Consider the following 23,701-nt stretch of genomic DNA (forward strand, 5'->3'; position numbering starts at 1 on the left):
GGAAAACTGAAGCGAGTGATTCCTGCTGTTCTTGTTAACTTCAGACTGTAAAGGTAAAATTGTAAACAAGTACTTTTTTAACATTAATCCAGTGACCTTTCAAACCCCGTAATCTACTTTGTGAGTTCAGCTGTTGTTCAGTCGACGTGTTGCCGTCGATTGTCTCAACCTCAAAAGTCATAAAGAAAGCTTTGCTAGTTGTGTAACCTCTGAAAACATCATTAGCTGTTTAACTTTACAACCAGCCAGACTGATGTTTAGTTTAATGTCATCTTCAGTTACAACTCTAGTAACACTAAAGGGGGTTTTCTAAGGTAACAATGAATGTTAATTGCGACTGATTTCATTTATCTGATGGTTTCTGTTTGTATTTTGCTGTTACACAATGACTATGTATAATGTTAATCCCATAAGGTTACACATATTATTGACTGGTCTGCTAATCCTTCCACTAAGCTATTGCTTGACTGATGCATTTTAGAAAACCTAAAGATCCCCTCCAGGCATATATTAGAGATATATTCTGTTTGGAACAATAATGTGCGTATGATATGGTTTTTCCTCCCTCATTAAATATGCAGAAGCTGTGAATATGCAAATATTGCTAATTTCACAAGTTTAATTGCTGGAGACAAGATGCCTCTTAATTCTCTGTAATGTAAATTTACACTGTAGTCTCACTAGATGTACACTGCAGGCTTCAAGTTTCCACATCATATCAAAAAATTACTAATACGTTTCTTACTGGACCACCATTGGCTTCCGAACTAGTTGCACTGTCATAAATCTTGCTTGTAAGTCCACCCCTTAAAATGTGATTTTCAATGAGTGCAGAGAAACTTTCCACGTTCAGCATATGGATGGGAAAATAGCCCTCTAGTGTCAAGATCTGCACATCCATCATTCTGCTAAGTGAAGATCAAACATCAAGAAGAAAAACATTTTTGAGTGGTGGTTGATTTTAATATTTAAGTAGCTGACAAGACTCATTTCAGTTAAAGTACCTGTGTTTAATTCCAACATATTCCAGCAGCCATGCAGGGTGTCAAGATGAATAATCAGTGCATAAATATGCACGTCGTAGGCCACCCTAACTATTAGCTTTAGTAATCTGCTGTTTACATAAATCCTTAAAGCTGGTAACCTGGAAAACAAAGCTGCATGTACAGTAGATGAGACATGACCTAAGTACACATGAGTATACAGCAGTCATAAATGTCCTGCTGCAGGGCCAGTCTGACATACAGTTCATCACATAGAGAAGGTTTTCTTTTTTGTTTGTTTGTTTTGTTTCACCTTATTTAGTTTAGTCAACTATAGAGTATTTTAAAATGTACAAATAGTAACAAAGGAAAAAATCATTTATTCATTCATCATTACATTTTTAGTATCTGTCCAGCAGAGGAATATACATAACTATGTATTTTTGTTTTAGTAGTTCTCTGACAGCTACATCTATAATCTGTGTATGTCCTCTGATATTTTTCATGTGTATGTATTTCTTTAAAAGAAGACCATGAAAACCCCAAATGCCACAGATGTCAAAAAGGGGATTGCAGTCCTTTGGGAGACTCTGCAGTGCCCCATATGGTGAGTGTCATTCAGAACAAATAGATTTATTAAATAAGTCAAATCCATTCTCTGTAGTATTTTTGGTAAATTATGAGATGAGGATTGTCATTTAGAAAAACTGTCAGTCTCTTTACTTACGTCATACTTTCTTTCACCATTAGTCTAGATTTAATGACTGCACCTGTATCCACAAAGTGTGACCACCAGTTTTGCAAGTAAGTGACATTTGTTTATGTGATTGATGTAAACATTTGTAAATATTTTTAAATGTATTAATCAGAAATATACATATTTTTCTATTCCACCAGATTTTGTATGTCGAAGCTTTTGGACAACACCAAACAAAACAATGCCAGCTGTCCAGTGTGTAAAGCCAAGATAACAAAAAGGTTGGACATCATCAGTACAATAGCATATTGAAAGTTCATTGTTTTTAATACTTGCATTATATTAATACCACGTGTGTTTTTTGACTTGTCCAGGAGTTTGCGTGAGAGCCCAGGGTTTCAGAGACTTGTAGCAGGATTGCAAGACATGATTCAGGCCTATGAACATGACACTGGCACAAACTGTAAGGCTACATCACTGATTTCTTGAAATAACTTGGTGATTTGCATTAAATAATCTCACAACATTATTTTTTTTACATTTTCAGACTTTACTGGAATGTCCCAGCAAAACAGACAATCAAGGTAAGACACCATTTTAGTCCAAATAACACTCATCCTCAGTTACTCACTCACCTCAATTTTAACTGTAGCGTATGCATTTTCTTCTAACCAGTGTCACAGATGCTGAAGCTAATAAACAAACTTGCAATGGTTCATCTGGAGATACACCTGGTACTGACCCTGACAACGTGGAAAGTGCAGACAATGATGACCCTCCAATGTCCCACTCTTCAACTGTAGCAGGTAAAATCTTACAGGCCTTGTTTTGTAGGTCATCTTTTTTCAAACTTCAAAACATTTGTCTTATTTACTTTTTATTTCTAGGTTTTTTAATAGTAATTTAGAGTAAATGGTATTATTAGTGATTTAGAAGAAAAAGTCATTTTTAAACCAACCTTGGTTAGGGTGTAGTTACAGTTCTGAAGTGTTGTTTTAGTTGAAATACATCTAAATTGGATTGGCTTTAGTTTAATGTAGGTATACTTTAAGATACAGTGCAGCCATAGTGTTATATGTAAATTATTGCATCTGTTATGGCAACAATTTTGCAGTAGTAGTTGATAACAATGGAGTAACTAGGCAATTTTTTTTTTTTTTTTTTTTTTTTTGGAAAGTGTACCTAAAGGTTAAGAATTTGTCATTTCCTTGTCGTTTTTTAGCCCAGAATGGATTTGCAAGGCTGATGGGACTTGAAGACACAAGTCCCTTGACAACAGAAAATGATGGTCTGGATAGTGGCCTCGGTGGGGCCCTACCAATTCCAGAAAATAAAACACCCAGCCCCACCGATTACGCAGAACCACTAGAAGCAGAAACATCAGAAGTTGTTGAAAAGGCAACGTTAACACACAAAACTAGAGGCAAAATGAGACATGCCAAATTGGAGGAATCCTCGCTTCTTCCTTTACTAATTTCTAGTGAGACAGAAAACCAACCTAGAAGACGGTCCTTAAGGAAGAAGCAGAAAATGGATTTGGAACCTGAAAATTTTTTAGAGCAGAGACAGAAAAGAAGTGTTGAGAAAGTCGCTGAGTGGCTCATGAAAGTTCCAACTGAGGAAAGTCTGGAGTTAGAGAAACCTGCTGAAGACACCTGTGACCCAGACGACTCTGGCAGCTCTTCTTCCACTTCAACGATAAATGTCAAGCTACACTATAGTGACATGAATCCAAAGAGAGAGAATCGTGCTAAAGCGCTTGAAGAGCAGGTGTTCGGGGCTGTCTACAAAAGAGACCGAAGAGGGAACAGAACCACCTCTCCTCCACTAAATGTGTTCGTTGAACCACCAACACACCCCTTAGCTATAGAAACAATGACACCTGAAAAAGTACCCAAAAGAAAGAAGAACAGAATCACTTCTGCTGATTTTGTAGAGAAGTCCAGCTCTGAAGATAAATATGAAAGTGACATGGAGGAAGAGCAACAAATGACAGGGCAAATAAATGATACCTGCAGTGAAAAGTTTAAAGAAGCAGAAGAGAAAGTCACAGAGGAAAATAATGAAAAGGAAACCAGAGACAAATATGAGAAAGGATTAAACAACATTCCAGAAAGAGATGAGGTTCCCTGTCTTGTGTCTGATATTAAACCATATCAACCAGGCAGAAAGTTGAAGAAAAGGATGCGTGACACTCTTCAGCAGGTTGACAGTGATTTGCAAGAGCGAGCTAAGGCAAACGTGGAAAGTTCTGAACAAAAGAAAACTGACAAGAGGAAAGGTAAAAACACTAAGTCAGAAAAAAGCAAGTCTGGCAGAGTGGTGAAGCCCCTTGTTCTGGTTGGAGTTCAGAATGGAGAGACCAGTCCTAAAACTAGACAAGTAGAAGAAGAAATCCAAGTTCATATTGAGAATTACCCTAGCAGCGACGACCACGAAACCCCCATCATGAGGAGCACAAGGAGAAGCAGAAGGCTTCAACTCTTTGCCGAGGAAGTCCAGGAAGGTCCCAAGAAAGCATGTGCTCCAAAAAAGAGTATACATGAAAAAGACAGCAGTGATGCAGAGCAATCTGCGGATGCTAAAGGTGGTATATTGTGTAATTCGGCCTCACCTAAAAATGGAAACTTGTCCAAACTAAATGGATGCATTTATGATCAAGATATTGGAGGAATTGAAAACATGGAGTTTGGTGAAAGAACGTCTTCTCTGAGACCAACAGAAGATGTTACATCTGTCAAAGAGTCCGTTGCTGAAACTCTGTCCGAGGCTGTAGAAGATCCAGCACTTGAAAGCGATAATCCAACTGATGAATGCCCAAATAACATTCAGTCGCAGACTTCAGCTTGCAAGACTAAATGTGCCATAAAAGAAATTGAGGAGGATAAGAATGACAGCGAGCTGGACACAGAGCAACTGCTCAGGAGCTTCAAATCCACTAAAAGGAAATCTTTCCATCTTGGAGGTTCAGATGTGAAAAGGAGCAGAAGTTTAGGTGAAGAAAATGTGCACGAGGAGAGAAGTGATAGTGGTTCTGGAGTCAAAGGGACAAAACAGCTGAGAAACTCTGACATCACTAATCCACATGTGTTACAAGACAATGACAGCTTATCTTGTAGTGATTGGATCCCCCCATCTAACTCGTCCATCCTGACAAGAAATAGAGTCTCCAAGAAAGGAGATCAAGTGGTTGAAGAAGGGTTGATCCCTGAAACGAGTAGCTCAATTCAGGACAGTGCTGAAAACTTCGGGAACAGTGTCAGTAGTGCCCTCAGCCCTAATAAAGTGTCAAAGCATGAAACAGAGATTCCTCATTTTTCTGTTGTCCCTCAGGTAGTAGATTCTGGGCTCTGCTTCAGAGCTGTTGAGTTGTCTGAAGGTGGTGAACGTGAGGAGTTAAACAAACCCACAAGGTGTTCTCAAATCACAGACAGTAAGCTTGGTTGTACTGCGAGGGATGCTGAGAAAGTGAAGGAGATGAGACAGAACATTTCACAGGAAAATTCAGCTGCCTCTGGAAAACAGAGTCCAGTCAATGCAGCAGAGGGTTTCTTAAATGCAGAGTCTTTAACTCCCGACGGCCTCGGAATACCAGTTGTCCAAGTGAGCCCCGAAATAAAGACGAGCAGCCATAGGAGTGAAGAGCTCAGCATCCATTCCTCCTTCAAGAGCAACCTGATAAAGAGGAAGAAGGCTCAGAGGCTCCAGTCTTCATCCGAGTCTGATTGCAGCGGATCCAAAGAAGAATTACCAACTTTGACCCAAATTTTTGGAACATCAGCTCCTCCCTCCGCAGTGTGCCTGGATGTCCAGGATCAGGCAGACTCCAGATGTGAAGGTGCATGTGTTACAGCTGATGCAGCAGAACAGCTGAGCCGTCCACCTGCGTGCCCGAGCCCCGACTGTGTTAATTCCAGCCAAGCGTCTGTGGACTTGTTTGGCACACCAGATGAATGTAAGTTGATCCTTATTAGCTGAAGCCAATTTTTAAGGTTTCCTTTTAAGGTTTGGCAGCATGCTGAGACAAAGCAATGCAATGAATCTTCACTTTTTCACCAAGATGCAAAAGATGTGCAAGCTCTGTTGTTCTCCCACTTTAAAAATGTGTGTATGGAGAAAGAAATGCTCAAGCTTTCACTTACAAAGCAATTAGATTTTTTTCTTCTCTGCAGGTGATGTTCCAGTAAATGACTCCAGTGTTATTGAGTCATCACAATTCTCAAGCGATGTCCTTGTCACTCAGGTAGATATAATTATGTTCTCAATTACTTTCTTTTGTTTTATATATAACTATAAATTCATTATTTTTTTAAGTGGATCTAATTTAGTTTAGGAACAGCTTGTGATTTGTCAAAGTGAGATTTTCCATTAAATCTAACATGAGAAATTCCCAAGTATGTGCTGGTTCAGCATTGCTCAGTTTCTTTGTGCTTTCAGGGATGCACTTTCACGTTATGCCCTACAGAGGGCAGCCAACACATTTTCCCAAACCAAACCTGTCAGCTCCAGGATGACAGACTACCTCGCTCAGTAAAAAATGTCCCCCTCAGCAGCTTTCTGAATTGCATTTCATTTACGTTAGAGGAAATGCAGCCTAGGAGATGATTCTTGTTTTCTCCCTCATCCATCTTCCAGCACTCCCACTTTTATCTGTCGACTGTATTTGACTGGGAGTTCAAGTTTCATGCCCCGGGGTTTAAAAAGGGCCCAGGATTACACACATCTCAGCAAACAGAGCGTTGGTATTTTTGCATTGTGTGATTGCGCACTCATATGCCAGAGTTAATGTAGCTGGGGTTGATACAAACTGTAATCAATGCACTTGGGTTGTAAACTTAAAGGATAAAATTCAAAGTAACTACCTAGTGAAGCAGTGTTTTTTTCAGACATTCAGATTGTATTTTCTTTGATTAATCTGCAACACAGTCTGATGCTGACTTTGCAATAAGTAAACATAACACATCGTGGCTATTACGGAGCTGAGATTTCTTCTAAACAAACCTCAATTGAAAGGACTGTTCTCCCTTTTGCTTTCTAACCTCCTTCATATACTTTAAATCACAGTAACTTCTGACCGGCAGAAGAAACGCTCACTTTCTTCCGGTAATGACTGAATGTATGTACTGTACTCACTGATTGACAGTTATTGTTTTGCAAGACTCCAAATGTGCAGTCAGCCAGGATGTGTCCCTCTATGATTTTGTAGTAATAGTTGCATTGCAGAATTCTTTCTTCTCTTACTGCTATCCTTTCTCTCCCTTTGTATTTTACTAAACGGTATGACTCATTTGTAATTATGAGCACCTGTTCTTTACTTTGTTTTGTCCTCTTTTAGCAAAAGATAGAAATGCAAAAGGAGCTGTTTAGGCTGGAGAAATTGATGGCTCTGGTGTCAGAGGTCCTTCAGGAGAAAGAGGGCAGCCCTGCCAGCAAAGTCCCCTCAGAAACACATCCGAGCTCTAAGACCACAGGTAAGCAGATAACAAATGTTGAGCTTTTCAGAACTGACACAATAAGTCAATTAATCAGTTAGTTGATTGACACTTGATTAACCATTCAGATTTTTTTGTAATTTCTTGAACAAAAATTCACTCCGTCCTGTCTCTCAAATGTGATTATTTTCTTTTTTTTAGTTCTTTTTAATATCTTTGAGTTTTGGACTGTTAGCTGGAAAAAAATGAGCTTTTTAAAGACATCAATTGAGCCTCTGGTAAATTGCGATGGGCACTTGTCATTATTTTTTAAAGTAATTGAGAAAATAATCCGCAGTAATGAAAATAATTGTTAGTTGTAGCCCTACTTTTTTACTGCTGCTCCATAAGGCTTAAATTCTGTGTATGTTGTATTATTGGTATTCAATGTAAAAATGTCTAATTTTATATTAAGTGCAGATCTGTGTGTGTTATATCTATGTTATATCACATTAACCCCAAACTTAGGTTTTTATTTTCTAGTTCAACTCATGGATTAGATTGATTGATGGGAGCTGACCTAAATGTGATGATTGATTTTTGTCCCCAGGCCCAGACGTGCACAGACCCCTCCCATGTGAACAGAGTGCAAGGCAAAGTTCAGACAGGTAAGTAATGACTTTTAACGTGAACTTTTAGCACTACTGTGTAGAAATGTTTACGCTCAGCTAGAATTTCTTTCTCTTGCCAACAAGCGAAAGTGAAAATCCACTAAACAGTGAAGTAAATTAAATGGAATAACCACAAATTAACCATCTTTTCATAGTAAGTAAATGAGTAATTTATTACCATGAACCACAGTAAAATGGACTAAAAAGGACATTTTGGCTGTAAATAATGTTTTTATATATTTAATAAATAATACTGCAAAATGTTAAATAATAAGAAGTATAATTATCAGTACCACAACAATTTGCAGGAAAAATAATACAGGCAGGTGTTTAAAGCTTTGCCGCTTCATCTCTGTTCAGGGAAAATGTAAACAGTGTTACTGAAACAACAGGCATCAGGTACAACCACAATCAAACCGCAGAAATGCTGACTACCATGGCTCACGTCCAGCAGGAGAGAAACATGAAAGCTTGCTTGCCCACATGAATTCATCATTGGCAGACCACAGGAAATGATTAAAGGAGCTGATAGCATCGCAGTCAAATGATACAGGAATTGGACAGTTAGAAACCGGTTGTACCGTTGTCATTCCTACAGGGCGGAAATTCTTGAGGTTTCTTTCTGTTTGTCTGTGGGATAATATGTTTGAATGTGATGAGGAGATTTGTAGTTATACAACTTCTGCCAGGTTCTGCCTGCTCCTATAATGGATATTTATTCCGTAAATTTATTCTGCTAAGTAACTTTAGGTAACTCTGATGGTTTTCAAATTGAAATACAAAACAATTTGCGACAAGAATATTGATCATTCAGGTGAGAAATGATAGCAGAAAGTTTTTTTTAAAATCCAGGTACATCAGTGTTTTAGGCTACAAAGCAGGTTCTTATTATCAAACCTGGCTTCAGTAACAAATCGAATTAAGTGATATCTGCCTCCGTGCTGTGCATTTCTCTCCTGAGAGTTATATACATGTTAATACATTTTAAATGGAGCTATATTTCAATATAGCCATATTAAGCAGAACAGTAACCGGAGCAAGTGGCATGTAATTAGTCTCTTTCAGCCTGTAACTGAAGGAGAAAGTTAGCGAGTGTCTGTGTGTTGCTAGTTCTGTTCCCTCTCAGGGTGATGCATCTCAAGAGGACAGGCGGATAATCTCACTAATGAACCCAGAATCTGCTTATGCTGTGGAGAATAAAAAAGTCATTACTGACTGCATCTTATATGTCATTTAGAGCACTTAGAGAGAAACTTGTGTTGCCACAGTAATTTATCTCTCCCGCTTCACTGCACCCCGCCCCCCCCACAAACCTCTTGCCTTGCAGGGTTCTAAGTGCTGTCCTCCGGGCTAGAGAGAGGGGGGCGGGGGGGAGCTGGAGAGAGAAACGGCAGATAAAAACAGAGGGGCTTAGCTTTACAAGACAGGAGTTTGTGCTCTAAATTAAAAAGTGCAGGTTCCATGAGCGAGCTGGTGAAATTGGAAAGAATGTTTGGCCCTGGAGTATATGACAAGCTTTCAAGTTGCCCTTATCACTTTGGTACAGGTAATTTAAATGTAGGCTCGTTGCCAGTTGCCAGGCTTACTAAAGTGTTTGAGTGAAGAAATGAACCCTAAAGAAAGAAAAGTTCCAAAACTTTGGATATAAAGGGAATCGATCAAGTTGTCTTTTATCCCTGATAAATACATTTGGATCTGATATTTATATGTTTCTTCCTCATACAACTACATAGTGCACATGAGGATAGTGTGTCTTATTATTTTGCCTCCACGCGAACACATTGGATTTAAAATATAATTATGACTATGAGCTTAAATTTCTGTCACTCAGGTTTAGGTGTAAATTATCCCCCAATTTTAAGGACAGTGCAGCAGGATAATGACAACTTTTGTTTAACCTCTAAACAGTAAAACCTTGCTGACTGTCCATGTCATTTACCTGACACCAGTCAAACTTATCATGTGTTTCATTTGAAGACCAGACTTAAAGCAAACATCATTTGAAATAAGCAACAAATACTTTTTTCAGCTATATCATCCAGCCATAGTTTGATGGCTTAATTCAGTCAAGTTTCTCTCATCTTGTTACTGGTGTCCCCTTAGATTTGGGTGACTACTGTGTAACAAGGGGTTACCTGCTTCACTGCACATCTGGTGTGAATATAAACACCATCAAATAAATGATGAGAGTCAGCACTTGTAGTTATTGTTTCATTTCATATCCAATCTGTTCGAGGACAAAGTGAAAACCACAAGCATGTGTGACCGCTCAAATACTTTCTCACTGCATAAATCCAGTTAGTCATTCCCAATTCAGTTTAGATAGAGTTTGGTAGCACATCATTAAAACATACATAGATCACAGAATGTTTTACGTTTGCAGAGGTTTTTGTAGTTTTGTGTTGTGTTGCGCACAGGGAGTTTCCAGTCTGAAGCTGTTATGACTGGAAAGTTCGGACAGAATTTGGTGAGACTTAAGTTTATCTACAGTTTCTAAACAAGAGCTACACTTTAAGTAAGTGGCTCAGTTGAGAAGACAACTGCACAAGCTTAATATAGGCATTACCCATCAATATAAAATCACCTTGATTGGCCCAAATACTGATTTTACAGGTTAGCACAGGACATCCCTGCAGTTTCTTTGACAATTGAAGCTACTATCTTCACCATGTTGTCTCTTTTCCTTCCGTGTGCAACACAAGTTAACATACATGTTGTCTCTTTTGCAGGAATGATGTTCCTGATGCAGGACTAGAGCCTGATTCACGACCAGGTGATGGTAAAGAGATGGGTAATGAAGAGATGGGTAAGGCTACTGGTGTGGTGTTAGAAAATGTCTCCATGTTTTGTTTTTGAAAGCTTGAATGCATTTCTAACTTTCAGTAGCACATACGTTTTTTTATTATGTGATGAGTCTGCAATTTTCCCTTTGGTTTGTCCAAATACACACAAGGAGATCTGTATGGAAAACTGCCACTTAAGGATAATAACTCTTTATTGCTTCCCATTATGTTTTTAGCACGGCAGCAAGGTTTAGTTTGATAGGGTTAGGCTGAGTTCAAGAGGTTCATGGTTGCCTTTATGTGCCAGATAACCAAAAAATGTGATCATTATGTGTTTTAAATTAAAGGAAATGTCTCTGATTAGAGGAAGTTTCTAATTTTCTCTTTCTCTCTCTCTTTTTTTCAGCCGTGCAGCGCTCCACGCACACAGGGTCGAGTGTAAAAGCCACCGGAGCCTCCAAAACACCTAGTTCAAGCTCAGCAGCCAAAACGCTTAAAGGCTGTAGTTCACCAGCAGATGGGCAAGAGAATAAAGAAAACAACACTCCTGAGAGAGACAGGAGTAAAGCTAAAATGGTGCTAGTATCATCTGGATTAGAGCCCACTGAACAGGTGTCCATTCAGTAAATAAATCTGTTCATTGAACACATTTAATCGTAGGATACATTAACCAGTCAGATTCTGCTGTCTACAGATAATGGTGAAAAAGTTTGCCAAACGAGTCGGCGCCCGTGTGGTTTCCCGGGTGACGCCAGAGGTCACACATATCATAATGTCCACAGGTATGTACGCACACATACAGTACAAGTGTATATATATGCATTGCACTCATGTCACTGTATGACAAAACAATGAGTTAAAAGTGTAACTGTTACAAGTGTTGCTGTAACTGAATTGGTCCACTTTAATTAAGGGTTGATAAGTGTCTTGATAGACATTAAAGCAGGTAAATTGGCTCTTAAAGTTACACTTTAGATCTTTCTAGTTCCCCTGTTTAAATGTTTTTTCAGGCGAGAACATTTACATTTTTTCCAGAGGAACATTCTCTTTTAACATGTAGTTACAGCTAGTTTTGTGCGTCTTTTTAAAGTACTCCTTGGAGATAAGCTCTCTGTTTCTCTCTCACCCACACACTAGCTCCTCCATTCATCCGCTCTATGCTAATTACCCTCTCTGATAGATTATTTTTAATTTCAAAGCTCGCTGTCTCCAAAGCACCATATTAACTGTCACTGTTTAAGAAACCTTTTTAATGGCAGCTGTTTCCCTGGCAACCAAAAAATGGGAACGCTGGGCCTCTTGATCTTTGTGGTTAAAGGTTGGAAAGGAGCAGGAGACGTCCCATTCTACATGTTAGCAGAAAATAACTTTAAATCATAAGTGTATTTTGTCTTGAATACAAATCAATGTGTAATTACTATATATCCTGAAGGAAGAATAACCCCTGACCCAGCTGATCAGCCATGGTTTATGTCTGTGTGGCTACCTGCTGCTCTAGGCTGCGTTCATGTGACCTGTTTGGCGCAGTTTAAATGAACTCTTCATTCAGTTTGGATAGTGAAAAGGCTGGCATTCAAACAAAAAGCTGACTTACTGGTCCCCAACCTTTTTAGCTTATGTCCATTTAAAATGAAGCTATGTCTGCAAACGACCTTATGTTACAGGTTCAATATGTCAGTGAGCACTTAAAAAGTGATCCTCTCTTTTTAAATTGTGTAATTTGAATTATTTTTAGAGACCTGAAAGGGTAAAACTGTGAGTATTTAACATAAATGTATTTTTACAAAGAAGAAATACAATGCATTCAGAAAGTACTCAAACCCCTTGACTTTTTGCTCACTTTATTAAGTTGTAGATTTAATTCTTAATGGATAACAATTTTTGCAAGACTACAAGATTTTTACTCATTAAACTTCATAATGCAAATGTGCTAAAATTCAAAACTGAAATCTCACATTTCTAAAAGTATCTAAATTTGCGGATTACTTTTTATTTTCATCATCTCGTGACACTTTTGAGGGGTCTCAACCCCCATATTAGGAAGCCTTTATTTAGACCAGACAACTACTGCCAGACCTTCTTAAACTGTGTCCAGAAAATGTTGTTTGTTTGTTGTTTGTTAGAACAAAAAACAGACCAAACGCAGTATGATGTGATTATGGATATGTGACACATGGAGGAACTCACAAGCTAAGCTGAACAAACTAACTCAATGTGTCTGTTGATCACAATAACCATTTGGCCCCCGTGTTGTGCAGTCTTTGCCACACGCTGTGATTTATGACAGATGAAGTCCATTTGCAGTCCAAATAACAATGCTCATAATCAGCCAGCTGTTTCCATGTGAGCCTGTTTTTAAACATTAGAAAAGTGCACAATTTAGGTCGCCGGAATAAACTTAATCGCACTACAACTAAAAGGCAAAACTAGATCGAAAGAAAGAGAAATTAACTACTTTAACTTTTTTTTATTCAAAAGATTAAGATGTATTTAAAGGTGAGTTGTCAGTTAAAGAAATATATATAAGTCCTACAATAGCTGTTAGTTTAAAAAAGAAAGGTAGTAGGTGTGGAATACTGTTTTTCTTCAGGCTTTACTCGTTTATTAGCTGACATGATAAATGATGGAGTAATTTCTCTGAATATCTAAAGGTAGTAAAGCAGGATGTTTCTTTGGCATCACAGTAAAGCTTTTACAATTACTACTCATGTTATCAGACTGTATTTGCATATTAGAGTATGTTTTCCAGTCTGTGTCACTGTCATGTGTCTCAGCTGGTATTTACAATGTGACACTGTGTACTCCAGAGCTCCACCACTTTGTGTAACCTTATGAGTCAAACAGTAAATTCCTCTGAGGCTTTTACAATGATGTATGACGGCAAAACTTAATTAAATAACAGCTGAAATATCAATTAATTTTTTTCTTTTAAAAGCAAGGTGCATGTGCCGGAGGGGGGGTACATGTACTGTTTTTTGCACATATCTCTGTTTCTTCTCTTTTCTGTGCCAGATGAACGACTGGTGTGTGAGCGCACGCTGAAGTACTTCCTTGGCATTGCAGGCAGGAAGTGGGTAGTGAGCTTCAAGTGTGAGTACGACAGGACTTTACCGTCGGGCTCTTTCACCGATGAGTTTTGAACAATTACTCAAAATACGAAGCATAACCTAATGATGGAGGGATAGGATGGAATAAAAAGAGTGTTGCATTATACAGTAGCCACCAGAATACTGCTTGTGCTTCCGACATTAAGCTCATATAATTTTTTTCTTCTTTCCTCTCCGCAGGGATTGCTGAGTGCTTCAAACAAAAGAAACTCTTAGATGAGGTAGGCTTGCCTGCGCGCTCCATGAATTTGCACGCTGATGATTCCTTGTTACATCTTTGTATGTCTCGATGTTGAATTAAGGCTGCATGATGAATCTCTCCATGTGGTTTGCAATGATACCTCATACATTATTTGTCATCCATTTGCTCTTGCAATCCCTGCATATGGTTCTTTACTATGTTCTTTACTTTGCCAAGATTTGTTTTGTATAGTCATTAATATAAAGTTATTTCTTATCACATCTAAGCCAGTCTGTAAACATCTTTATGTATTGCAGTGTGTATGGAAACGTAGTGAGACTCAATATTAAGATGAACACTGTCACAATGAACAATGTTCAGTCTACTCGTGAATAATGGCATCAGTTATAAAAAAAAGATAATATCAGTGGGAAATATGTCATAATATTATGACTGATGCTCAATAAATTTGCTGTATTTTCCAACAGACAATCTTTGAAGTTAGAGGTGATGTGGTGAATGGGCCCAACCACCAGGGCCCCACGAGAGCTCGCACCACTGACGACAACAATGTGAGTCCCTCACATACTTCACAGGACTTTCTATTATATAATGCTTATTTGATCTACAAAGTGTCCAAAGGTAAGAAGTGCAAGCAGGGATCTCCCTGAAGAGTGAAATAGTGATTGTATATCACTCTTTGCTTTCATCTGCAGCTGTAATGTTTTATTTCAGCATTTGATACCTGGACATTGAAACTGCATATGTAGAAATATTTTGTCTGTTCCAACAAGAGAAAAGCCTGGAAACATTCACTCAATTGATGTATTTAAATATATTACATACTTAAGTCAGCATTTGAATGATGATCACCTATTCTCCAAACTAGTTTCTGTTTGGAGATTGGAAACAGTGACAGCTGGGCTGTCTGTACATTCATCCTATTTGTACTTTTTATGTCATAAAATGTCTTTGTCAGCAGCCATGTGCAAACACATTAATCTCCTTTTGTATCAGATTTAGCTACTAGCTCCTTTCCACCTTCAATCAGCAGTAGGATTTGTTCTGATGTCTGACTAAAACTGTCAGTCCTGTTCTGCAGTGTTTAGTTTTACGACTTTAACAACATCTGTCCTCTTTCCACACCATAAGTGCCTAGAAAAACCTGCCCATGTCATGTTTCTCTTATTTGGCAGCACAGCAGTCATAGACAGGAAATATAGTGAAGAGGGGAATGGCTTGAAATGATTTTGTGTGACTGGCCTTGGGGTTACCACTGGACTTTACTTTTACTTAACTGTAGATTGTAGATACATTAGATGGAGTGAAGAGGTACCAGTCAGCCAATCAGGGGTCTACTAGTTTCCACAAAGTAGATTACTAAAAAAGACTGAAAAGACAAAAAACACATTAAAGAACATTACTGTAGAACAGAACAGTCTTAACACCTAAAACATGCAAAGAACAGTCATCTGTTTTTGTGAAGAAAACTAATAATCATCAATGACTTGGTTTATTAATAACAATTATTGTCATCCACACTGTGTACAAAATGTACAAGCTCTGACCACAGAGAATATTGTGATTCTATGAAGAAGGGAAAATAAAAATCCTCAACACCAGACAGTTTCCTCCTATTGCAACAGCCTCTTAGCTTGGGTCCTGTTGTAAAGAGGAATGGTAATTTTCCTCTTGGTGTAAGGCCAGTGGGACCGGTTCTGTTGCCACTGAGGGGGAAAATTAGAAACGGCTAGATGTCATGTTGGCCGTATCGCTGCCTTTGAAGAACCTCTGCTAATTGAATTAGCTAGTAATTTCAGGCTTATTTAAGTGGCTTCACCACAGCCGTGGCACTTTGATGGAGCCAGACAGATAGTCCTGTTCATATTCACTTTCTGTCACCTGCACCACTGTGACAAACACACACTAACAGATGAAATAGAGTGCCAGGGAGTCTGTCACCAGAATGTAGATGCCCAGAAAATCAGTCAAAGCAACTGTGTGTGTGTGTGTGTGTGTGTGTGTGTGTGTGTGTGTGTGTGTGTGTGTGTGTGTGTGTGTGTGTGTGTGTGTGTGTGTGTGTGTGTGTGTGTGTGTGTGTGTGTGTGTGTGTGTGTACTTATATATGGTTGGTGTGCACTTTATCACATCACCCACTCTAATACCTCCTCAAGGACATTAGGTGTTGTCTAAATTAAAAATCTGCAACAGAAACACTTTTTCATCTCACCAAGCACCTCTGGCTAATGATCATTATGGACGGACAGGGAGGTGTGAGAAATGAGTATTTCTCTCTCCAGTAGCTCCGACATTTATCCTCCCAACATCCAGGCAGACACTGTATGAGACTGTCGGTAGCTACCATGGTTCAAGGAAACAATTTTATATTCCCATTTCAAGCGAGCTTATTGACCCTGAGTGCAATAAAACAATGTGTCCCTGGTGTCGGGCGGGCTTAAAGCGTGATATTACCACAGCGAGGGGCGGCTCTGTTTGCACTTTTACATTCTACTCATCCTTGAATTTACAGTGAGAGCAAAAAAAAGAACAAGGTCTGTGTGGTTTTATTTTACACAGTAAGTGAGGAATGCCTGTTATAAATTGTGGAATATACTCAAAAAGTGTTTCAGCTCTACCAGTGAAGAGTTCAGAAACACACTGAGCAGCAGTGGTAAAGTCGCTCACATACAGTGTTATTGAACACTGTCCGAAGGTTAAATTCACTGAATAAAATGTTCTCTTTGGCTTTACCGTGGAAGCTATGCAGACATTGCACATTTGATTAATTTTTTTCCTTCTTTTTCTTTTTAGCTGCTCATGAAGGACTACCAAATCTGCTTCCAAGGACCTTTTGCAGACATGACTACAGGTAAACAGCAACAAGATGACAGACTACAACTAGAACTCGAGGAAAAATGTCATGTCTGATCAGTGTGACAGAGGGAAACACTTAAAGCACCTATACATGTCAACTAACTCTCTGTCTCTCTATCTGGAGCTTTAGTAGAGACCGACCAGTACTGGAGTTTTGAGGCAGATTTCATTGAAATTTTAGGAATTAAAAACTCAGACAACAACTGCCATATTTTTGTTTGTTTGCATAAGCACATAATGTTATGATTAGATGCCCTTAAATGTGGTTATTAGTAGTGTAGTTTAACATTTTGGGAAATTATTCACTTACTTGCTGAGAATTAAATGAGAGGAGTCATCTCACATTGGTCATGTCCCCAGCTGAGACTTCAGGAAGTCACTGCACTCAGCCAAGTACTAGTGCCAGCACGTAACTCCTCATAAAACCAAAACTTTGCATTTTTTGAACAGATTACACAAACAAGATATAAAGTGTCAATCAGTGAGCAGGTGCTGTTACCTTTGGACAAAGCCTGGCTAGCTGTTTCCCCCTTCATGCTATTCTACGCTCACTGGCTGCTGGCTGCATATTTATATTTAGCAAATAGACATGAGAGTGGTACCAGCCTTCCTACCTAACTCTTAGCTAGAAAGTGAATAAGCACATTTTCCCAAAACATCTATACCTTTTCTAGAAAAAACTATGTCCAAGATATTTACTGATTGGGACAATTTACAACCTGAAAAGCTCCGATAGACAAGGTGTATAATGGCAGCACTGGTGCTAAATGATAAAACATTTTTTTCCATTTCTGTACTGAAATTTTTTGTTGTCTTGAAAGTGTAAACTGTATTAGCTGAACCATTTTTTCCCAAAACTTGCCCTTCACTTTGCAAGTGTGTTGCTATGAGGTTACATTAATCCCTGCTTTATGTCTAACTCCTAGTTCATAGGCACTGTCGTCCATGCTAGTAGAGAGGTTGCATAATATGAGCCAGTTTTTGTTAAAATTAATTTGGCACTAGACAGTTGTGTCCCATTCATTTGAAATTTTCACTGTAGAAGAAACCATTGTAAAAATGTTTTTTCTACTATAACATGAAATGTAGAAAGCAATGGCTGCTCAATAGGTTTAGATACAAACATATCATATGTCACCCTCTTTAAAGCCATCTACAATTACTTTGATTTTCTGTGTAACATTAGAGCAGTCTTGTTCAGTTTCTTGTTCGTTTGAGAAACACAGCAGGTATCTCAACACCTCTATAATGTCTCTGATTACTGACCACAAATACAAGTGTTTTTATTTTATGCCTTAATTTGCATACGCTTTCAAAGAAACTACTGCGAGAAAACCCAAGGTGTTATTTCATGGAATTGTCGCCTTTTTTCGGGCTGCCGTCATGCTGTTTGCTCTGTTCTGTTTTCTGAATCATGAATTACCCCGCTCAACCACTCTTATTCAGTTTTATTGATGTCGATGTCCTGCAGGACTCCGATACACACCCACCTTGCTTTAAAGAGAAGGCGGAGGAAAAAAAACACGATAAAAAGGGCAGCGAGAGTAGCTCACACAGGGTTTTGACTGACTCACAGAACAGCTTGAAACCTATGCTGTTTTTTAACCCCTGTCATTCTGCCACTAGAGAACAATGACAAGTGATTCCAGCATGTGGGTGGATTGAATACGGACTAAGGAGATGTGTGAGACATTTTTGGTGCAGTGTTGTCTTAATGCACAGCAGTTGCTATGGAGTCTGCTTGCTGCCTAGAAATTATTTCAAAAAAAAAAAAAGTGGGATTGAAGTTTCACCCTTAGCCAAAGTGCTTCTATAGTCAGTGTAAATGACCAGGGAACACTGGTTTTACAGCTTCTGCACTCCTGTTTGTGAACTTCAGTCCTAATAATTTAAACTGTTAATACCCTTTCTAATTAATCTCTAAGTTTAAGGTTGAGGGGACTTTGGTTGCCCTTCATACAAAACACTTACCAGCATGGATGAATGAACAGATAGATCATGGATGAAAGTTTCAGGGGGCACATTGCTCAAAAACCCACACGGTAGCATTCTTTAGTTTCCTTCTTCCCGGGGCTCTTAAATGCTCCCGCAGCATCCTCCCGCTGTCTGCTGGATCGATGAAGCTTTGCTAATGGGTGGACATCTGCTAACTAGCACACGTAGTTTAGAGACTTTCTTTTACACAGCACGAGCGTGAGGATGGAGTCTGTTTTCTTCAGCCTGACAGGATCTCATCCATTATTAAATTGCAGAGGTTTGTGAACAGTATGTTACATGTTGAGGTTATGTATAGAGTATGCAGCCAGTTGATTGAGTGTTATCCTGTTAAAGGTTACTGTGTTTTGTGTGTCTCTTGAAATACCGGTAAGAGCACATTTTTCCAAATCAGGTTAAAAAGTAGCTATTTTGACTGATGAGTGACTGACATTGATTTTTGAGAGCAGACCTAAGTATTGACCTGTTTTCATCCCTCTGATTAAAGCAAGTCAATGTGAGTCCCCTTATGGTCTCAGTGGTCGCATGCATTTAGATGTGACAACTGATTTCCCCCAGAAACTGTTGCACATTTTGCCCCTAACATTCATGTGTATGTTTATTCTAGATGAACTGGAGTGGATGGTGGAGTTATGTGGAGCAGTTGTTGTGACAGATCCACTTCAGCTCGACGATAAACAGGTAAGGAGTGTCTACCTGTCGTGTGATTTGTGATCTTGTGTCATTTTTCTTCACTGCAGTACATTGCATGATTCACTCCGAATGATTCCAGTTCGCTCATGATTCATATTATAAGTATGTCATTTAAGCAAACTATTACCTGCTGTGACTAGACAACTGTGAAGTGCTTGTCTCCACCAACACTTCAGTTTGCTTATTCACTAAGCTGCATAACATTTTATGATTGTTAATTGTCTCCTGAGTTTGGTTTTCTGTTAAAAAATAGAACGCAAATGCAATGGTGTTAAGCAAATGCCACATATATTGATTCCAATAAAAATCAAAACTCAACAAATAGTCAGTAACTCAGACCCAGCAACCACTACAACCTAATAAAACAACATTTCAGTCAAGTTTTAAAACTGGGATGAAGGATGAAAATATAACTTTCTTCCAACTTTGCTGTCTGTAATTTGATCTGGTAGACAGTATACAGTAATATACATATTTATTGAATCATGTTCTATGAAACCACAGAAAAGTCTTGCTATTTTTTATGACAAACTGAGTAATTTTGATCCTTTTTGTTACACAGAAGTCCCATCAGCTGGTTATTGTGCAACCTGGATCAGAGTCGCGGCCGTCCACGTACAGCAGTGAGTTTTATCAGAGAACAAAATTTCATTTTCACTTGCTACTGGTCCTAAGCCTGAAATTTGTCTCCAAAAGTAGCCTATGACAGACCACACACACTCTATCTCTCTCTCTCACACACATAAAGAGCTCATAAACATAGGGATTAGACTGACAGCAGCAGCTGGAGCTTGTTACATAATTCATGTACAGCTTCACCAGGGGGTTTGAATGCAGAGAAAGACATATAGAGGGTGTGGGTTTTTTGTATTTATATTTGTATTGTATCTATGAGGACCACATAGGAATTAATCAACAGCAGAAATGTTTGAAATATCATAAATTGGTAATGTATAAAGACATTATTAATAGTATGATATGAGGTTGTTAGGAGGTTTTGATCAAATCTTGATCCAGGAGGATCTGGCCGTACACACGTGTAAGTGAAGAAAGTTTACAGAGAAAGACAATCAATGTTGAGATGACATGTTTGTGCAAATACAATTTAACATTTAAATAAGCAATAACACATGATGAGTTGTTCAACAAACAACAGGCATGTGTTTTCCTCTATATGAGGATTTAATGCTACTCTGACGTTATTCTGGAGCAACACACATCTCAGTTCTGCGCCGCAGACAAAAACGGACGCGGGAACTGGAGTCATAATGAAATTCCTCTTCCTCCTTTTAAACATCACCCGCTCACAAATTTGCCGGCTGCCGCCACGCACTGTTTTTAACATTAGACCATAAATGAGACCACCAGTAACTTCACCGGCTGTTGCTGTTGCCATGTTCGCTTCCGTAAACACCGTTCTGTGCGTGACATCATTAATGATCAACTGAGCATGCGGGTCACTTCAGGAGCGTGAGCTGTTCACATCGCAGTCCGCAGACAGGCCACATTTAAAAGTGTAATATGAACAGCCAAACAAAAAATCGGATTTGAGCAATAAATGGGAATTGAGCATTAAGGCCTGCAGTGTGAACGTAGCCTAAGGTTGACTGATATCTCTCTGACCCGCCTAATCATTTTCAGGATGGGGCAGCTCCATCTTTTTTATTCTTATTTGTTGATGGAGTTTCATGACATGAAGTAGGTAGTTAAGTTGACCTTTCAGCTAGAGTTAGTCCATCTCCACCACTTTGTTAGCTTCTGTCATGTTTCAGTTGTTTTCTTACAAAACACAATGATTTAAGCAGCGTAGTGTGTTTAGAAAAATAAATGAAAGGGTCAAATATTCTGGTTGGTGCACCTGTCTATCCATCAGCGCGTGGATTTGAATGCCTGTGTGAGGGGCGGTTGAAGAGTGACAGTGCGGTGAAATGGCAGACGCTGCCAGGTTCCCAACAAGAGCGGGGGGAATGATTTGCCAGGAGAGCAAGTGTGAATGAAGTTAGACAGCAGAGAAATGGCCAAGAGAAAATGTCAGATTGGAGTGGGGGGAAATGTCAAAACAAGTTGGCCACAGAAGAGAGAGGCTGCCATAGCACGAGGAGAGCTGACAGTTTGAACAAGAGGAGCAAGCAAGTGTCTCTGAGTCCCCCCCCCACACACACACACACACACACACACACACACAAATACACACTCTCTCCTTCCTCCTGGCATCCTAATTTGCACTGCTGCATATTTAATGCAGCTTTCCCTCTTCCGCGTCCTCTGGCACTCACAGCGCAGGTAATCGAGTATTCCTCAAGCCTCTCCTCCTCCATCCCCCATTATCCTCCTTTTCTGCACCATTGATTGAAATCACACACACCTCCGTCTGTCTCTCAACCATTCTCTGATGTAACGGAAATGTGTTTGAATGTAGCCATGTGCAGTTGAGGATGATCACACACTTCAAATTATGTTCCACAAGAAATAGTCTGGACTTGTTAGTTCAAGTTATTGCTTTAAAGGAATATTCTGCCTACTTTTCACATTTGCACACACGTTCAGATTGGATCACCATTTTGAAATGAACTCCTTTCTGGAATCCTATTTCTTGTGTTGTTATTCGGGTTATCTTTTAATTATTCTCTCCCAGTTATTTTTCATTATCTGCAATGATAATTGAATGTTTGTCTTCAGGTGATAGTCATAGGGGGATATGCACATGGACAGTCGTGCGTATTTAAATGATAAGGCTGTCAATATTCTATGTTTATCTTATTTTCAATAAACCGTATTAAAAGAGCAAAAAACATTGTTAGGTTTGATCGTTTTGTGGAATTTGTTGACAATACGAAAAATATAAAAGAACACCAGTATGGCTGCAAATAAAGACTAATTTCATTACCGATTATTATGCTGAATATTTTCTCGAGTCATCAGTGAGTTTTGTCCATAAAATGTCAGTAAACGGTTAACAACCAATAATCAAAAACACAAAGATATTCAGTTTACATTTGCAGAAGACATAGAAAACCATGCAGTCTTCACATTTGAGAGGTTGAAACCAGCAGATGTTTGACATTTTTACCAAACAGCTCAGTTATCAAAATAGTTGGCAATTAATTTTCAGCCGATCCACTAATTGATTCATCGACTAATTAATCTCAGTCATTAGACTAAAGTTTCAATTCTTTTACTATACTGCATACACAAACCTTTTTCTACCTCCATTATTACACTGTTTCTAATACCAATACCTGAGAAAGTGAGAAACATTTAAAAAGTATTGAGAGTAAAATAGTATAGTTTTGGGCTTTTCATGGGATTAATTAATAATTAGAAAGAAGGAAGTGGAATACATTCTGTAAGTGAGAAAACAGATAAACTTAATGTCCCTCTATTATTTACTCCACAGGTCTCTCTAAACAGGCTACAGTTGTGACTCGCGGTTGGCTGTTGGATACAGTGGCAACTTACACCCTCCAAAACTATAGCAACTATACAACATGACCTGTTGTATCATCACTGCTATTGTCCTCTCTTGACCCTTTTGTTTACATTTCCATTTATTAATGTCCAGTTCTGTAATCCATCTGTTCTGTGGATGAACAGAAAGCACTGTCTTGTGTTCACCTGTGTTCTGATGTGTATATAAAGTTTAATCAACAGAAGATCCTCAAATCAAGTCTTGTCTTGTTTCTGTAGCGCAGGTATAAGTGCACACATACATGCATCACTGCTACATACCATACAGTTTCAGACACTGTGTATTGTTGCATGGTTCAGCATATATGTGATGTGAATTGGTTTTAGGTCAATGCACTGTGGAAGCAGAAAAACAAAGGCCAAGCATAATCCTAAACTTCACAACTTTCATGCTCAGTATCATCCTTGGGAGTTAAAAATAAATCCCATTTTCAGTATTTAGTACTTGATGTCTCCTGTCAGGTATAATGTATTTAAATAAGCTCTTGTCGTCCATGTTCTCTAGTGCTCTACTGCTGTTCCAATGCTGTGTGACGGAAAGCCTGCAGCTTTCCTGAACACAGCCACTATGCTGCAACATGCTCTATACAGTGTTTTCTTGAATTATTGAACAGCCAGTGTGTGGAAATGCAATGAGAGAGAAGAGATTTAGAGGAATGGGCCATATGAGGGCAGGAGAATGACCCCTCTCTGTGCAGTTGTTAGCTTTCATGTAACCCCGAGAGGAGCAAAGGCACAGATCAGACTACATTAAAAATAGCTGAAGAAAATGCAGCTGTAACATTTACTTGTGTGCACTGGGTTTAGGGAAGCGTTACATTACAAAGGTACAACCTAA

General features: G+C 38.9%; 2 protein-coding genes across 2 annotated transcripts in view; one reads left to right on the top strand and one right to left on the bottom strand.

Annotated features, from left to right (window-relative positions):
* Positions 1 to 22,921, top strand: LOC134003110 (breast cancer type 1 susceptibility protein-like). Its single transcript, XM_062442242.1, has 21 exons — positions 1 to 53; positions 1,511 to 1,590; positions 1,734 to 1,787; positions 1,881 to 1,961; positions 2,055 to 2,143; positions 2,228 to 2,264; positions 2,356 to 2,486; positions 2,903 to 5,635; positions 5,853 to 5,923; positions 7,016 to 7,151; positions 7,702 to 7,759; positions 10,492 to 10,568; positions 10,952 to 11,157; positions 11,240 to 11,327; positions 13,558 to 13,635; positions 13,833 to 13,873; positions 14,322 to 14,405; positions 16,645 to 16,702; positions 19,310 to 19,383; positions 19,958 to 20,018; positions 22,793 to 22,921. Exons 2-21 carry the CDS (start codon positions 1,517 to 1,519, stop codon positions 22,885 to 22,887), a joined length of 4,326 nt encoding a protein of 1,441 aa, XP_062298226.1. The 5' UTR covers positions 1 to 53; positions 1,511 to 1,516; the 3' UTR covers positions 22,888 to 22,921.
* The window catches only part of becn1 (beclin 1, autophagy related), a 40,559-nt gene that overhangs the window by 9,776 nt on the left and 7,082 nt on the right, over positions 1 to 23,701 (bottom strand). The window lies entirely within an intron of this gene.

This window comes from Scomber scombrus, chromosome 21, assembly GCF_963691925.1.
Source record: "Scomber scombrus chromosome 21, fScoSco1.1, whole genome shotgun sequence".
Taxonomy (NCBI): domain Eukaryota; kingdom Metazoa; phylum Chordata; class Actinopteri; order Scombriformes; family Scombridae; genus Scomber; species Scomber scombrus.